The sequence below is a fragment of the Coccinella septempunctata genome, chromosome 4 (assembly GCF_907165205.1).
Source record: "Coccinella septempunctata chromosome 4, icCocSept1.1, whole genome shotgun sequence".
Lineage (NCBI taxonomy): Eukaryota > Metazoa > Arthropoda > Insecta > Coleoptera > Coccinellidae > Coccinella > Coccinella septempunctata.
The window spans coordinates 10,220,057-10,237,104 of NC_058192.1; the positions used below are offsets into that span (position 1 = coordinate 10,220,057).

Consider the following 17,048-nt stretch of genomic DNA (forward strand, 5'->3'; position numbering starts at 1 on the left):
ACAGATAGCGATCAGGCATTTTAAGCCAACAAAAAAATGAAGAATAAAAAAAAAATTCGAATCATTAACAAAAACGAAAAAGAGATAGATTGAATGAAGCAAGAAGTTTCTATTTTTGTCACTTTTTTTATGAGACCAGCTTCGAAGAATTATAAATTCTTTGTGTAGCTCTAACGACACTGAAAGTATATGTACCTAATTAAAATCAAAAAAAATCCAGCAACAAACGCTGTCAAACCACTAATTTTTCACCGCTTTTAAGGATTTCCATAAAAGTGACAATTTACCTCAATTATGTGCTAACATGTTGAGCACAAAATAATGCTATTGATTACAAAACGGTGTTAAGGTCCAACCATCGTCTATTGAGAAAACCAATAAAGCGTTTGAAATTATCATACTTGCGCTGAAGGACTCTAGTATTTTGATAGATGTAGCAATGTTGTTTACAATAATTATTACCTAGAATCTGCATCCACATTCTGATCAGTAGATCCCATCATTAAATATATAGTGGACTGTATGTTAATGTGTGGCTGTGCAGAAAATATTAATCGATATGACGGTATTGTATGGTCGATGTTTATTTTAAGAGCCCACGACAACAATTATTTTGAGATGTTTTGTCTTGTTTTTCCTTTGATTCTGGTTTCGGTTAGCTCTTCAACGTGAAATTCTCACTGAAAAGGATGATGATAATCAGTTCCAAAATGAGCAAAAAAACAGTCAAAAATTCGTGGCATGCATATCCAGGCATTCATTTTAGATTGTGAGAATCATCTTGCATCAACTTTTGTGATCTATCTTGAGCATGAATAAAATATTACCTGTTTGACCTATGAACATACATTTTACATGAATACTACTGTACTTCTTGAATTTCCCTCTGTTAGATTCCTCATTGGATTTCCCACATTGAAAACACGGATGAGGTAAATCCGGCAGTTTTCCTTTTCTCATTGGATAACAAAAGAAGCGAATAGATTATCCCTCGATCGATCAATATTGACTAGAGTTATTCTAATGTCATCGCAACTGTCGATGCAAATATAATTTGCAATTAGCTGTATTGTTAACCATTGTTTTACATGTCGCTGATGATGTCATTTTTTTGAATTTCAATGATTGTCACTGAAATAATATTTTCCTTTCAATTTTCCCTATCAATGAATCACTAGTTAATTTTTCAGTTCAACACTCTTATATTCGAGTCTTCATCGTTTGCAGATGAATATTTTAACAAGCTTTTTAGCATTCATATACGAGAAATCAAATCATAAGTATACGTATTTGAAAACTTGCAAATATGAAAAACTCTACACATAGATATTCAAGAGTAAATTGGGTTTTTCTTAAGAGAAACAATTTTTGTCCTCATCCTTCTTATTATTTTCCTTCTATTGTTCAAAGGATCTTATTCTCTTCGTGTAAATTTAACCTTCATTCTAATCCAAAAGAGGAATTAGGTCGAATTTTTTGTGTTACGACTCAACTCTCAGAAAAGAATACTTCGTTTTTCGAACACCTATTCAGCCGTAACCTATTCCCGAAAGTTATCGACCTAGCGCTTCCTGTCTGTTCCCAGAATAAGGAACAACGGGATTCCAAAGCGTTCCCGCTAAATGACTTCCAAGAATTGGATCGATCGTTTCCGAGGAACCTTTATAGGCTGATATCTCTACCTTGTGCAATAAAAGGTAATCATAACACACCTTGACATTTAGCAGCAATTGAAGGAGGAATTTAGTGGAGCACACGGTATTTATTCGGGCACATATTTCATTCATCAATAACGTGAGTTCTCTGAGGTTAATTGAAAATTAAAGTTACTTCAGACGATTGTTATCTCTTTTCGGTGAACGATCTCCGAAGGTTTCCTGAGAGGAACTGAAATGATATTTCGATCGATTTCGACATTGATTTCAAGAGAGATTAAGTACAAAATCTCATAGCTTGGAATAGAAGAACCCCAGGCTAGCTGGGATCCTGATGTGTCACCTCTGATCCACATATTGTATTCAAAACAAGAGGTTCTTTTTGACGCTGGAAGGATATATCTAGGAAAAAAGACTTCAACCAAAAGTGTAATTAAAAAGTCGTGGTGATTTTCACAAAATTAATTGCGTGACCAGTTCTACAAAATTCAATTTGGAAAATTCCCTTCTCATATAGAACTCCTCAAGAAGTTTCATGACTTCGAGGCAATCAGGAAAAGTTGAGTAGCCAGTAGGAGAGGCTTGGTGTATATTCACGTTACAGAGAACTTTTCTGATTAACCTCCATACTAACGATTACTCTCATAATAATGTGAGTAGCTAATATCTTAGGTTCAGAACTTATGAGTCCCTATTTGCCTTTATCATAAATCTGGGGATGGGTTAGTGCATTCATATTTCTCTCCATACCGATAAATTTTTTGAATTTCGAGAATGAGCTCGATTCCAAAACCCCCCACATACCAATTTTCAATAAAATAGTATCAGAATCACAGAAGGCACTGTTGATAAATGTTTCATTTGCTTCAGGATCCAGTATCTCAATGTTGTGGCAGGATATCAATAGGATAAAGAGAAAGTGGTTCAAAAATCCATAGAGTACGCAACTATACGATTTTTTTGAACGCACGTCATAAAATAACTAAAAATCAGTAGGTACCCTTGTGATTCTGATAACGAATTTTTGGTTTTCCCAACTTCTGCCTGACCAATCCAGAAACGTGACCTCAAAGAACCGTAGCTCGTTGACCCGGAGGGTAGATGTAAAACAGTTACAGATAAAGATTCAACGTTGTGAATCACATCCTTCGAATTCACGAACACTGTAATCGATCACTTCTCGGAATTCCATCTGAATGGAACTGTACGTGTCTGTCTGCATGCTACACCATCATGATGGCGAAGCGAAATAAGGATTAGCATGATGAATGCACGTAGAGAACCGGCTGTGTGTGTATAAAACGAATTCGCAGTTCGATGAAAATTCCTTTCCTTTCCGAAATTGGTTTGAGTAATCATTCTGAGGAGGAAAATATTAAGAAGGTTTTCATTTCAGAATTTATACATCTCGAGAAAAGAACTGACTCGTCCAAAGTTATTTTTCAAAATTACACTTTTTTTTTCACTCAAGAAGGATTTTTCCAATGTGGCGCTGATACAAAATCAACTACATATCTGTATTAATTGTGTTAAGTTAGGGAGCATCTGGAGAATAACAAAATACACCCACTAATACAAGGTGTATTGTTTTCTTTCAAATGTATTGCTAATCCCAATGCAAGAAGCTACTCCACCTTCGTGTTGATGCACAGAGAGGTGTAAGAGCCACATGGTCTAGTCCCACATTTAGCTTTTCTTCCTCGATTCACGAATTTGCGTGCTAGGGGCGATAATCACAAGGAATGGCATGTCAGTAGTGTAATATCCACGTCGATCAAGCATTTCCGTGAGTAAACTGCCAACAGTCATGATTCCAAACAATTAAGCGAAGTAGCATCAAATGACCGCCTATTAAGGATGCACACCAAAACAAACAGATCCATTTAGCAAGACGGAAACTGCAATTTTAACCAATTTCGCAGGTATTTAGTTCGCAATTATGATGGGAAATGGAAAAATTGACGCAGAAAACATCCAATTATCCAATGAAAATGAGAAACAAAGGACCAAGTATTAGGTTCAAAAATTAAATTTTGAAAAAATTACCATTGTTTGCGAAGAAACATTCTGCCATACTGTGATATCTATACAATTAAAAAAATTGGAGTCTGTGGTCTTCGAGTATCTGACTCTTTTTATATTTTAGGATATTTGCACTGTACTGTATCTAAATATAATGAACTCTTCTTGGAACTGTTGTCTGTCTGTTCGTCCAGGGTAATCTCCGGAATAACCCCACAGATTTTCGAGGGACTTTGAATGTTGGACCCCAAGCTGGTAGACTCTAAAATCGACTAATTATGAAAAGATTGGAGCTTCAGATATGTCCCAATATACTAGATTTTCATATTCGGCAGAATTGTGCATAAAGAGAGAGGAACTGAAATGTGCTAAAGCTAAAGCAAAAGGGGTGGTTTTGTGGTTTTTCGACCATATCTTCTGTGAGACAGAAAATTACAAAAAATAGTAGATATAGAAGTTTTAGAGCATTTGATTTTGGGTCAAACGAGAGAGTTTTTGTTACACATGTCCTCAAAGTTTAAAGAATTTTTCAGAATAATGAAAAATCCAGTGTTTTGGAAATATCTTCCAAAATAACCCATAAAGATAAAAGTGATCTCTATCAAAGTTGTCGAGTATTAAATTCTGCATCGAATGGGATAATACTCCCACTAAGCATTTCCAGAATGGAGGCAGATTTGTCCGATTGCCCGAATATCCGTTACCTATCGTATAACGATCCATCCTGGTTTCGGCAGCAGCAAAATTGATGGCTGAAATTTCACGCCCTTGTGCGTTACCGCGTCGACCAATGCGGACGGTGAACGGGCCCAAAAGGGTACTTTATGGGAGTCGTTTTTCCGGAGAACCGGAGTTGTAGGTTCGCCGTACGCGTAAAAGGTCGCGCAGAGGAAGAATTCGATAAATTATCTGGGGCAAGGACTCGGAAAGTTGTTGAGAGTGGCCTTCGCCAGCGAATTAAATCGCCCAATTTAGCACTCTTTCCGAGATAGCTCATGAATTATCATTGATAGGAAACAACGACAGAAGAGACTGATGAGTTTGGAGTATGATGATAAGTTCATCATGAAAACTGCTGGTTCACAGTTTACTCACTCGGTATTATGATCAGTTTCCGTATATGTTTTTCATTAAACACAGGGCGGCCCACGTAAAAAAATCCAGCCCAATATTTCCGTAAGGACCGCTTGAAATCTAAGGGAGAGCTCAAGTGTCGATTCATCTGTGTGACGAAGCACAAGTGCCACCTATGTGACGTAGCACAAGTGCCACCTATGTGACGTAGCACAAGTGCCATCTATGTGACGGAGTAATTGTCATGCATAGACATAGAGTTTCTATGTCTATGCTATCATGGGGAATGCCACAAGTGTCACCTGTGTGAAGAAGCGCAAGTGTCACCTTTGTGATGGAGCACAAGTGCCATCTATGTGACGGAGTAACTGTCATGCATAGACAAGAGTTTCTATGTCTATGAAGTCATGGAGAAGCCCACAAGTACTACCTATGTGACTAAGCACAAGTGTCACGTGTGTGAAGGGGCACAAGTATTAATTAGCGTCATTCTCTGCGGGGTGTTTCACATTAATGGGCCTCAGATCGCCCCCATTCGTACATGTCCGTATTGCCCGTTTACACCAACAATGCCTAAATCTTGAGCTGACATCAATGTTTAAGGGACACTTGAACTCAAAAGGAGAGCTCAAAAGTCGATTCCCCAATTTTGTTTGACAAAGAAATAGGTGGAAATGGATAATGACATTGAATTTGTGAGAAGTATCTAACAAATATAATAATTTTGATTCTATTTCTTGAAAGAATCTGTGAGTATTTCGGTCCTCATTTGGTGTTATAGAGTTTTTTGTTTTCAATTTCAATTTTCTTTTTCTTCTGAGAATCTTTTAATGCATCTTCGTAGAAATCAGCCATTAAATGAAGAACCATCGGTGAGTCAAAGGACGCATTCCCCGAAAAAGCAGTGAAGTATAATACCCGAAGAATTTTCTGGCGTAAATTCTTCTTTCCATAAGGGAGAGCTCAAGTGTCGATTCACCTGTGTGAAGCACAAGTGCCACCTATGTGACGGAGTAACTGGCATTCATAGACATAGAGTTTATATGTCTATGCTGTCATGAGGAAGCCCACAAGTTTCACCTGTGTGAAGAAGCGCAAGTGTCACCTATGTGACGGAGCACAAGTGCCACTTATGTGATGTAGCACACATGTGCCACCTATGTGACGGCGTAACTGTCATGCATAGACATAGAGTTTCTATGACAGCATAGTCATAGAAACTCTATGTCTATGCTGTCATGGGGAAGCCCACAAATGTCACCTATGTGAACAACCGCAAGTGCCACCTATGTGACTAAGCATAAGTGTCACGTGTGTGAATGAGCATAAGTATTAATTGGCGTCATTCACAGCGAGGTGTTTTACATCAATGGGCCTCAGATCGCCCTCATTCGTACATTTCCCGTCTACACCAACAATAACAATGACTAAATCTTCAGCTGACATCAACGTTTGAGGGACAATTGAACTCAAAGGGTTCACAGTTTACTTAATATGTATTATGATCAGTTTCCGTATATGTCTTTCATTATACACAGGACGACCCACGTAAAAAAATCCAGCCGAATATTTCCATAAAGGAGTTCTCGAAGGGAAAGCTCAAGTGTCGATTCACCTGTGTGAAGCACAAGTGCCACCTATGTGACGGAGTAACTGGCATACATAGACTGACGTCCAGTTGCAGGAAAGTCCATTAAAATTTAATACTTCATTAAAATCTTAATCCTCCATTTCCCCCTTCAAAAATTACAGTTTTAAATTTTGATAGGACATCAAATCTTAATGGACTTTCCTGCAACTGGACGATAGAGTTTCTATGTCTATGCTGTCATGAGGAAGCCCACAAGTGTCACCTGTGTGAAGAAGCGCAAGTGTCACCTGTGTGAAGAAGCGCAAGTGCCACCTATGTGACGGAGCACAAGTGCCACTTATGTGATGTAGCACACAAGTGCCACCTATGTGACGGAGTAACTGTCATGCATAGACATAGAGTTTCTATGACAGCATAGACATAGAAATTCTATGCCTATGCTGTCATGGGGAAGCCCACAAGTGTTACCTGTGTGAAGAAGTGCAAGTGTCACCTATGTGACGGAGCACAAGTGCCACTTATGTGATGTAGCACACAAGTGCCACCTATGTGACGGAGTAACTGTCATGCATAGACATAGAGTTTCTATGACAGCATAGACATAGAAATTCTATGTCTATGCTGTCATGGGGAAGCCCACAAATGTCACCTATGTGAAGAACCGCAAGTGCCACCTATGTGACTAAGCACAAGTATCACGTGTGTGAAGGAGCATAAATGTTAATTGGCGTCATTCACAGCTGGGTGTTTTACATCAATGGGCCTCAGATCGCCCCCATTCGTACATTGCCCGTTTACACCAACAATAACATTGCCTGAATTTTCAGCTGACATCAACGTTTAAGGGACACTTGAACTCAAAGGGAGAGATCAAGGGTCGAGAGGTTTGACATTGAATTTAATTCTATTTCTTGGGAGATCTGTGATTAATTCGATGCTCACTTGGTGTAATATAGTATTTTGTTTTCAATTTCGGTTTTCTTTTTCTACTGAGAATCTTTTAATGCATCTTCGTAGAAATCAACCATTAAATGAAGAACCATTGGTGAGTCAAAGGACGCATTCCCCGAACAAGCAGTAAAGTCTAATACCCGTAGAATTTTCTGGCGTAAATTCTTCGCAGAAGAACATGCAGGTAGACCGTGAGCCATAGACCGTCTTCTTGTGTTCCACATCCGGAAAACCGGATTTCTAAATATAGCACATAAAGGAAGTCGGGCCCTGTTCTTTTTACGATAATTTACGCTGCAGTTTTATTAACTAGGGCCGTCTATAGGTGGTCAGGTAAGCGGAGAACCGGACAGGTCCGACGCGATATTTCATTTTCATTCCTACGTCGTTTATCACTTGCATTTTTCTCCCGCGCTTCTCGAACCTACCCCAATTGTTCCTGCAGCTGAATTAGCATTGAAGTTATTTATACTTGCCGTCATTGAAGCAATGCCTGTGCGGATACACTACCGGTTGACCCAGTTCAAATCTTGTTTGAAGGCATCCTTAACGATCTGATGTATGGTGCATTTACCTTTTTTCCAGTCGTCTTTGTTCTTAGGAATTTTTATCCAAGGTCCGGATACCCAGTGCCTGATCATATCGAACGCACCCCCTAACAAGTCTCATCAATGGGTTCAACGAAATAGTTTGAGGCCGTTTTCTTCTCAAAATTACAGACAATTGGAAAAATGAAACGCTCTAGTTTCTAGAAGGAAAATTGTCTCGTCTTCATACTCTAGACATGATTAACAAAGCACCTCTTAACGAAGTATTTCAAGACGATCGAATGCGAATGTACAAGGATATATTGAAAAATTCTTAGCCTACTATTGGACCAAACAAAATTTCAATGTTAAAATATTTTATAACTCATCATATTCTCCTCTTATTTGGATACATTTATTACAGAGAACCTGCAACGTCTCTAGACCTTTCAAAAAAAATATTTCTTCTTGCTCTGCAAACCAGACCTCCACAGCTTTTATTACCTCCTCGTTGAAAGAAAATTTACGACCTTTTAAACTTTTTTCAGTTGAGGAAAGAGATGATAGTCGGATGGAGCCAAATTTGGTGAATAAGGAGGGTGTTCTAGTAATTCAAACCGTAAATCACGAAGTTTTTGCATGGCAACATGAGATTTGTGTGTAGGGCGTTGTCCTACAAAAACAAAACACCTTTGGATAGCTTTCCGCGTCTTTTCTCTTTAATTTTTTTCCGTAGAGTGGTCAGTAATGTCGAATAGTAATCTCCGGTTATTGTTCTACCCTTATCCAAAAAATCAATCATGATTACTCCATGATAATCCCGAAAAACTGAAGCAGGAACTTTTCCAGCAGATTTTTGACCAATAAACTTCTTAGGTCTTGGAGAACCAGAGTTTCGCCATTCCATCGATTGTTGCTTTGGTTCTGTATCGTAGAAATGTACCCAAGTCTCATCCATAGTAACAATTCGGTTTAAGAAATCTACATCGTTTTCAAATCGAGCACAGATCGAACGCGATGCTTCCACCCTTGCACGCTTTTGATCAACATTCAAACATTTCGGGATCCATTTTGCAGCAATTTTTCTCATGTCCAAATTGACGTGAACTATATGCTGAACTCGTTCGTATGAAATATTCAGTGCTTCAGATATCCATTTTAGCCCAATTCGACGGTCTGATAAAATCATGTCATAAACTGCATCGATATTTTCGGGGACTGACACATAAACTGGCCTTCCCGATCGGTCATCATCTTCAATGGAAAATTTATCTCTTTTGAAGCTTGCAGTCCATACGAAGAACATTGATCACCAAGGGTATTAAGCATATCTTCGTAAATCTGCTTACCTCTTAACCCTTTTAAATACAGAGGTACTTAATAATGGCTCGATACTCCAATTTTTCGATTTTCACAATTTCGGTGGACATCTTCTTTCTTTTAATTTATTGCGTAACTCTGGTTTACTTTTTCGACCTCAAACTTCACATTGACACTTCTAATGAGTTATTGTTCGTTGCTATGGTAACGCAATATTTTTTTATGCATGGAACTGGTCTAGGCTAACTTAGATATCAATACATCGTCGTAGCTATAAAACACTTATATCGCGTACTTACTTTTTTGTGAGAAAAGACGACAAAAATCCACTCGATAGATATGGTTGAAAACCATACTTTATCATCCATTCATTCTGTAACACCCATGAAGGAAGAACCCTTCAACCGACTCAAAAATGGAGCAAGGAATTTCGAAATCTCCATTATCCTGTAGAGCCGGAAAACCGCAACTTGTTCCAACAAGTTCCACCTGCAAGGCGGTTAATTGGATTGTCCTAAAACTAGCGCTTCCGCCGAATTTACAGCGTAATTTGCACTCGAATTCGCATAACGCGGAAAATTTAATCCGGCACGCCCACGGCAGTCGCCGTGAATCCGGTTACATAAAGTACGTTTTAATATTTGGCGAAAACATCTTTGAAGCGCCCACCCGAGGCGTTTCCTACAATTTCAACTTTCCGTGTATAGGACGACGAAAATGGCAATTTCTTCCAGTATCCCTACAAGTCGCGAGGAATCCGGTTTTTTTATAAACAAACAGTTAACGGTTCTAAAAATAGGATGATTCAGTAAATATGCAAATATCAAAGGAGTACCATGCATTGAAAAAGTACACTATTCGTCAAATATTAAGGATATTAGTAGTCATTTGGTTTTTTCGTGGGTAACACACAAGACTAAACGGCAATGGTTTCGTTTTTATCCCCATAATTTTTCATTTATTTGCAGGAAAACAATGAAACAAACGCCCTAACCATCAAAAGATACCTTTTTCCTTCGATTCATCGATACCTCTGGATCAACATTTATGTATGTTTTTATAATAAATTCAATGGTAAAAAGTGTCACAATGGATAGAACAAATGGATGTGGAGACTGAACAGATGAATTAACCTACAACAAAGCCTAAATCAATTTTGAAAATAGAAATGGTTAAGTAATTTTGATAATATCCATAAGAAAAACCATTTCTATTATCGACTCGTCGATCATTGATTATAAGCGGAGATTTCTTCTGGAATTATGCTCTAAAAATAACCAAATCTAAATCTAACCTTTTTTTCGTATCATAAAAATATATTTTCTCGAAGCCAATTTTCCTTATCTCCCCTTATTCACTCCAAAAGTCCATATATCTTGTATAAGATAAGACTACAAATTTTCTCATACTCTCCCACGTCTAGCTTGCGGATCTAGCGAAATATACGAGGTTGAAAAAGGTGTGTAAATTATTATACCTCATCGACCTGGTATCTCCATTTTTTCTCTATCTGGTATGGTAGAACGAAAAATAACGACCATTTAGCTGATTGATGTGGAAGATAATAGCTCAAATCGATACAGGTAAGTAAATCAGGTGATAAAATCACGCAACCATTCATTTTTGATGGACCGCAATAACCCAGATGGCGGTAACTCTATTCTAGATATTCTTGAATGACATCTTTATAAATGTATATCATAACTTGACAAATTTCTTAGCTCCAATTCTGGAAACTGTATTTCAAATGAGGGTTATCAGTTTTGAGAATTATTGGACATATTTATGGACCTAGGTTCGAAACTTGCTAAGGGAATGAAACCTTTCATTATAATCTAAAGTAGAGTGTACAATATAGAAAACAAGATTTATATATAACAAATATTTCATCAAATATATGTTTTTTATTACAAGCTAAGTGATTTTCCAGAAGTGTCATCGAATATCTGTGTAAAAGTTGATCTGCTGATCTGAATAAGATGCAAGAAAGTAGACTCAATTGATAGTGTTGCTCCATAATACATTATAACAGATCCACTGACTTTTTTCCCAAAAATTTGGTAGGCGAGAAATGCCTAATTTGTGTCAGATAGTTTACATTCAAACGTCATCAGATAAATCGTGATTACAAAATACGCAACGCATTACTTGTAACAGCCTGTAACATAAGCCCGCAGTAAAAAAAACTTTCACCAGTCTAGCTTGACTGAAAACATGCAATCCACACTAGCAGTGCGGAAAATAAAACAAAATATTTTCACTATTGCAATTTCAGTTTTAAACATTCGATGTTAATGTTGAGAATGTCCAAAGATTTTCAAACGGAAGGACAATTACTATTATTATATAATGAAAATGTGAATAAACTGAAGGTTTACAAACACTGAGCGTTTCGAAGTCTAACACATTATTAATTTTCCGTTTTTCCTACGATCGGATTTTTTCACCCTATTATATCTTCTGCTCTCATTTCTTTTTGGATGTTTGTCCCTTTAAAACGAATCTAACTGTAACGCATGCAAATGAAGGCAGTTTTCAAAGGGCAAGGTTGTTCGGTAACTGGTATGACAACACAATTGATTCGTTGATTTCCCTGAAACGTACAAAAATCTCACTTCACGATTGAGCACAGCACGTTGATACGGTAGATAATTATGTTGAAAGTTGATGGAGATCTATGCCTTGGTCTATGATAGAGCAGGAAGTTGTGACAGTTTATCCAGACATCTACAGGGGCGTAGCGGAACCTTGCAAATCGCAGAAATATGCTTTCCCAATAGTATTTGCATAACACTAGGATCAAAGGATAGATATAGATAATGTGGTTTCAGTTGAATCGTATCCTTTGATTGGTATAATATTACTGTCAATTCCCTATGAGTCTAGTCTTGTATTGAACAAATAAGGTGTATATACTAAACGAAAAAGGTACTTTGTGCTATCAAATGGTGGAAAATGTTATTCGACGATTCCTAACAGGCTATGTTTTATCACATGAATTGTGCTCATTTGACCCTTTGGCCCCCCTCAATCGACAACGAATTACCCGAAAATGGCTATGAAAATTGGTGCAGTTTTTGTCATTTCTCAATATTATTTTTACCATAGCTGTGAAACAAAAACCATCCAACACCAACAACTGTCATGGGGAAGCCTACAAGTGCCACCTTTGTGACGAAACACAAGTGCCACCTACACAGGTGGCACACGACGAAACACAAGTGCCACCTGTGTGACGAAACACAAGTGTCATCACCTGTGTGATGGAGCACAAGTGCCACCTATGTGAAGTAGCACAAGTGTCACGTGTATGACGAAGCACAAAGAATTTAAGATCGGAAAAAACGATTTTTTTTTCATGCCCACACCGCAAAGACTGAAGGGCCTAGCCCATTCTATATAGAGGTGCAAAACTTTAGGAGTTTATGAGATCGCACGAAGTCCTTTCGGCGATCCCTGACCGAAGAACAGCATTGTGCTCATTTGACACTTTGGCCCCCTCAAACGACCACGAAATACCCGAAAATTGCCTAAGAAATGGGTGCAATTATTGACATTTCTCAATATCATTTTTACAATAGCTGTGAAATGAAAATCATCTAACATCTCAACTGTCATGAGGAAGCCCACAAGTGCCACCTGTGTGACGAAACACAAGTGCCACCTGTGTGACGAAACACAAGTGCCACCTACAGATGTGGCACACGACGAAACACAAGTGCCACCTGTGTGACGAAACACAAGTGTCACGTGTGTGACGAAGCACAAAGAATTTAAGATCGGAAAAAACTATTTTTTTTTTCATGCCCACACCACAAAGACCGAAGGGCCGAGCCCATTCTATATAGAGGTGTAAAACTTTAGGAGTTTGTGGGATCGCACGAAGTCCTTTCGGCGATTCCTGACCGAAGAACAGCATTGTGCTCATTTGACATTTTGGGCCCCTCAAACGACCCCGAAATACCCGAAAATTGCCTAAGAAATGGGTGCAATTATTGACATTTCTCAATATCATTTTTACAATAGCTGTGAATTGAAAATCATCTAACATCTCAACTGCCATGAGGAAGCCCACAAGTGCCACCTATGTGACAAAGCACAAGTGCCACCTATGTGACAAAGCACAATTGTCACTTGTGTGACGAAGGCCCGAACCACGTCCCGTAAATATACCAAAAAAGGTTATGAGCTTACTAGTATCTGCTACTAAATAGGAGAAATCCTTGTGAAAAAAATCTATAAAAGTTACTCCTCAGATCCCAGTGCATTTTGTTTCCGATTTCATGAAAGTATTGAGTACGCTAAGCTAATGATAGATTTCACTATAACTTATGTATGCATGTTGTAACGTATAATTGATCAGTTCCGAACATTTTCGTGTGAACTTTTGAAGTGATTCGTAGTTTTCAAATATCCATGTCACAGTTGTCATTGCCGTGTCCAATGCCGCCCTCTTTCGGTTTGGCAACATTTTCTGCACAACCTGTATTTTAATTTAATCAGTTCATAATTAATGACCACTCGATCACGTTCTCGCAATTTCCGAACTTGTACGACAGGTAAATTTGGGATCGTAGATGGCTTCACGGCTCCCAAAAAAAATGATCTGGTTTCTGGCCATTAGATCAGGTACCTTCCTTCGTCCGGTGGTGGGGATGATGTGGATCAGATAAAGATGAATCTGGTTTTTTGCCGATTCGAAAATGCAAATTCGTCATCTATTTTATGTTTTTTTTTAATTGAGGAAACGAGCAATCCTTTGTGCGAAAGATCTAGTTTTTTTGGAGGTTAATATGCTAGATTATCAGGAAATTCTTCGAATAACCATAAATATTACAGCAGACAGAGAACAAACTTTTGGCATTCAGATTATTGAAATCCGAAAGAAAATTCAGTTTTTCCCAATATCTCTGAAAACTATTGGATTTTTACTTTCAATGTTGGTACATGTAATATTCGCATAAAATTCTACCAAATAAGAGCCAAAAAATGCTTGATTGTTAAAGAAATTCCAATTCCGAGTTCGATATAAAAGCCTACCAATAAATCCGTCAATTATAAAGAAAACTGTCATCAGTTATCAAACCCATAAATTCCATTTTGAACCTGATAATTTCGAAAGACAAGCGATTCCAACCGTGAAAACGATTTGTATTATTTGAAGAAAGGAGAAAATGCTGGATAATACACAGTAATTATAGAGAGAATCGTCCATTCTCAGGAAATAAAAGGTAATTGCCACGTTTATGGAAAAACTTTCTCGTAAATAATTTCATCAGATTCGTTTTCGAGAGTAGCAGCAGATGTTTCGGAGAAATGAAAAGTTTTGGGAAAGGATACTCGGTTTGTATCTCTATAAATTAACAGGAAAACCTGTTTGAGTATGGGGATGACACCTTAACCGACAGACCTCTATAATACCATTGAGGGCCTGTTCCGATATTGCTGGTTTTACTGGCAATAACAATAACAATAGAACTCGAACGACTGGGCCAATAGGCATCGTCTCTGAAATACTGACAGTACTGTTAAGGAATATCGGAACAGACGGTATGTATTAAACTCAAGTGGGTAATACTCAATGATAATACTGTGGTTTCTGCTGAGCTTACAGCAAAATGAAACAGTTTTTTCTACAAAAATGTTCATTTTATAGTTTGTCAAAGTACATGGTACCGATACATACAGGTGTGAATAAATTATATAAAGATATATACGACTTCCTCCTACGAAAATATGTGCATCCAAATGGAACTCCCATATTTCAGTTTTTTTGCGACAAAATAAATTAGCCGAGTTCTTTCTAGAAACGGAAATAGCATCAATTTCTCATTTCGTTTGGTGCGTTCCATACAGAGAAATGAGCGATGGTGTGCTGAAAGTGAAAGATGAATGAATATCTTCGAAATCTTGGTCGAGATGCTGTCGCTCCTTGTATCGAAGAAACTAATATTAGTAAGTGGGTTACTCTCGTTTTCATCGGTATCCTCAATAGGCTGGCTAACTGTTCTCTGCCTCGAAGGCAACATCAATTTACTTCGTGAAGTTGATTCACACTTATTTTGTAATAAATTTAACGAGTAAGATGGTATATAGAGGAATTTCACAAAAGAGTGCAACATTTCCAAAGACTTCATTATATCCCATCTTCCATCTACCAGAGCTTTTCTCGTTTTGATACAGGACGCTATATCAATATCACTACATCAACGAAAGATTCCAGAATTTCAGCCAAAAAAATACTTAACTTCGAATTCAGAATCTGAAGGAGAAAAAAAATTTATCTGGCAGAAACCAACGTTTCCAGAGCTAGCGATTCTAAACTCTAAATCTAAATATCTTTTTAAGATATCGTCAAATGCCATTCATTGGTATTATTGTTCAACATTCTCCTGTCAATGTCTTCATCTCTTCAAATCTATTTACAATTAATTGTACATACAATGCAACTTTAGTGTAGATACTGCAGATGGAAATTATTTCGAGAAAAAGGGACAATTTTGAGTTACAGATTGTGAAATTATAGTGGATGCTAGACGGAAACCATATCATAAAGCTTGACCTTTATACTTTTTGCAGATCCACATTAATTGAATTTAAGGGATATTCTATTCAGAGAGATATCAAATCATCAAAAAAATCCGTGAAATCCGATATACTTTAAATAACCAATTTATCTTTCTAAAAGCCCTTAAATTATATCAGAGTTGGCGTTCACAGTTCATTTTATCTCTACTCGAATTTAAATTCCCACTCGCAAATAATGATCACTAATAATTATTGACAGTTAATTGAAATTCGTTCAAATTATTTACTTTGGAGGCTGTTCCCATTCCAGTATTGAATTATTAGCGAATTATTATAACATATGGTGTTATAAGTTTGGATATCGCGTTCTCCAAAGATCATTCATTTCAGGTATATTGACCAAAATCAATCACTATACGTTCGCTAAAAAGTTAATGCACACCATTCGTATTCTTATCGGCCATCTCTTATCGATCGAGCGAAGCAATACAGTTGCGAAGAAGAACACTGTAAAAAAACATATTCGTATTGTAGTTTTCTTGTCAAAGGAATGCGCTTTAACCAGCCATCTTTTAGCGAATAACTGCAACACTTCACAATCGAGGACGAAAACTATTTTACGTAAAAAGAAAATTAAAGGAGTTTCCTTCTTAGAGAACGTTAAATGCCCAGGGATATTAAAATTAAAAAAGGAAATAACATTCACATTATAAGCATGCCTTATCAAGTTCATCTAACTACGAAAGCAAAAAACACTTACTGTCTGTGCGTGCCATCTTTGAAAAATGAGGGCAAGCCTCTGAAGGAAGAGAAACGAGCACCTAGAGAATTAGAACGATGCTGTCGAGGCTCGCCGCCAGAGTTCGCGGACATCGTACACGAGCACAATTAAATTAATCTGCAAATAAAGAAAAACGAAACGAAATAAAAACGAAGAAAAGGTGGAAAATAATATGAAAAGCATGTCACACGTCGAATTATCCCAGATATAAGATAATCATAAGTATCCAGAAGTGTATCTCGAAATTTTCCACTTTTCACACAAATATTTATATGCTATATAAATAGATGAAGATTTTATATTTTTCCATCGTGTGGGATATCTGAAACGCAATTTTGTTTTTGAATGTAATCATAAATAATCTGAATATTTCGATATTCAAATTTAAGAGTGCATCCGCTATTCAATTTAGATAGGTATAAGTAGCTAATGAACGTCATAGCTTCGAATTGATGGAGCCAAAGATAAAGATACAGTGGTCAATTGACGATACTTGGATCATATAATAGGCCCATCGATATCGTAGCGAAAAATCGTGTCAATTAAGCAAAAAAGCGTTTCTTTTTTCCAACGACGCAACGATTATCTACCATTAAGTT

At 37.4% G+C, this 17,048-nt stretch overlaps 1 protein-coding gene across 3 annotated transcripts in view; it reads right to left on the bottom strand.

Moving 5' to 3' along the window:
• The window catches only part of LOC123310787 (TLD domain-containing protein 2), a 98,057-nt gene that overhangs the window by 76,700 nt on the left and 4,309 nt on the right, over positions 1-17,048 (bottom strand). For 2 of the 3 annotated variants that reach the window (XM_044894438.1, XM_044894440.1), the window contains exon 2: positions 16,429-16,566. The exons of the other annotated variant lie outside the window; for it this stretch is intronic. In XM_044894438.1, the coding sequence (XP_044750373.1) occupies positions 16,429-16,541 (113 nt within the window). In that variant the 5' untranslated portion in view covers positions 16,542-16,566. The remainder of the gene's footprint in view (positions 1-16,428; positions 16,567-17,048) is intronic. 3 annotated transcript variants of the gene reach the window in all.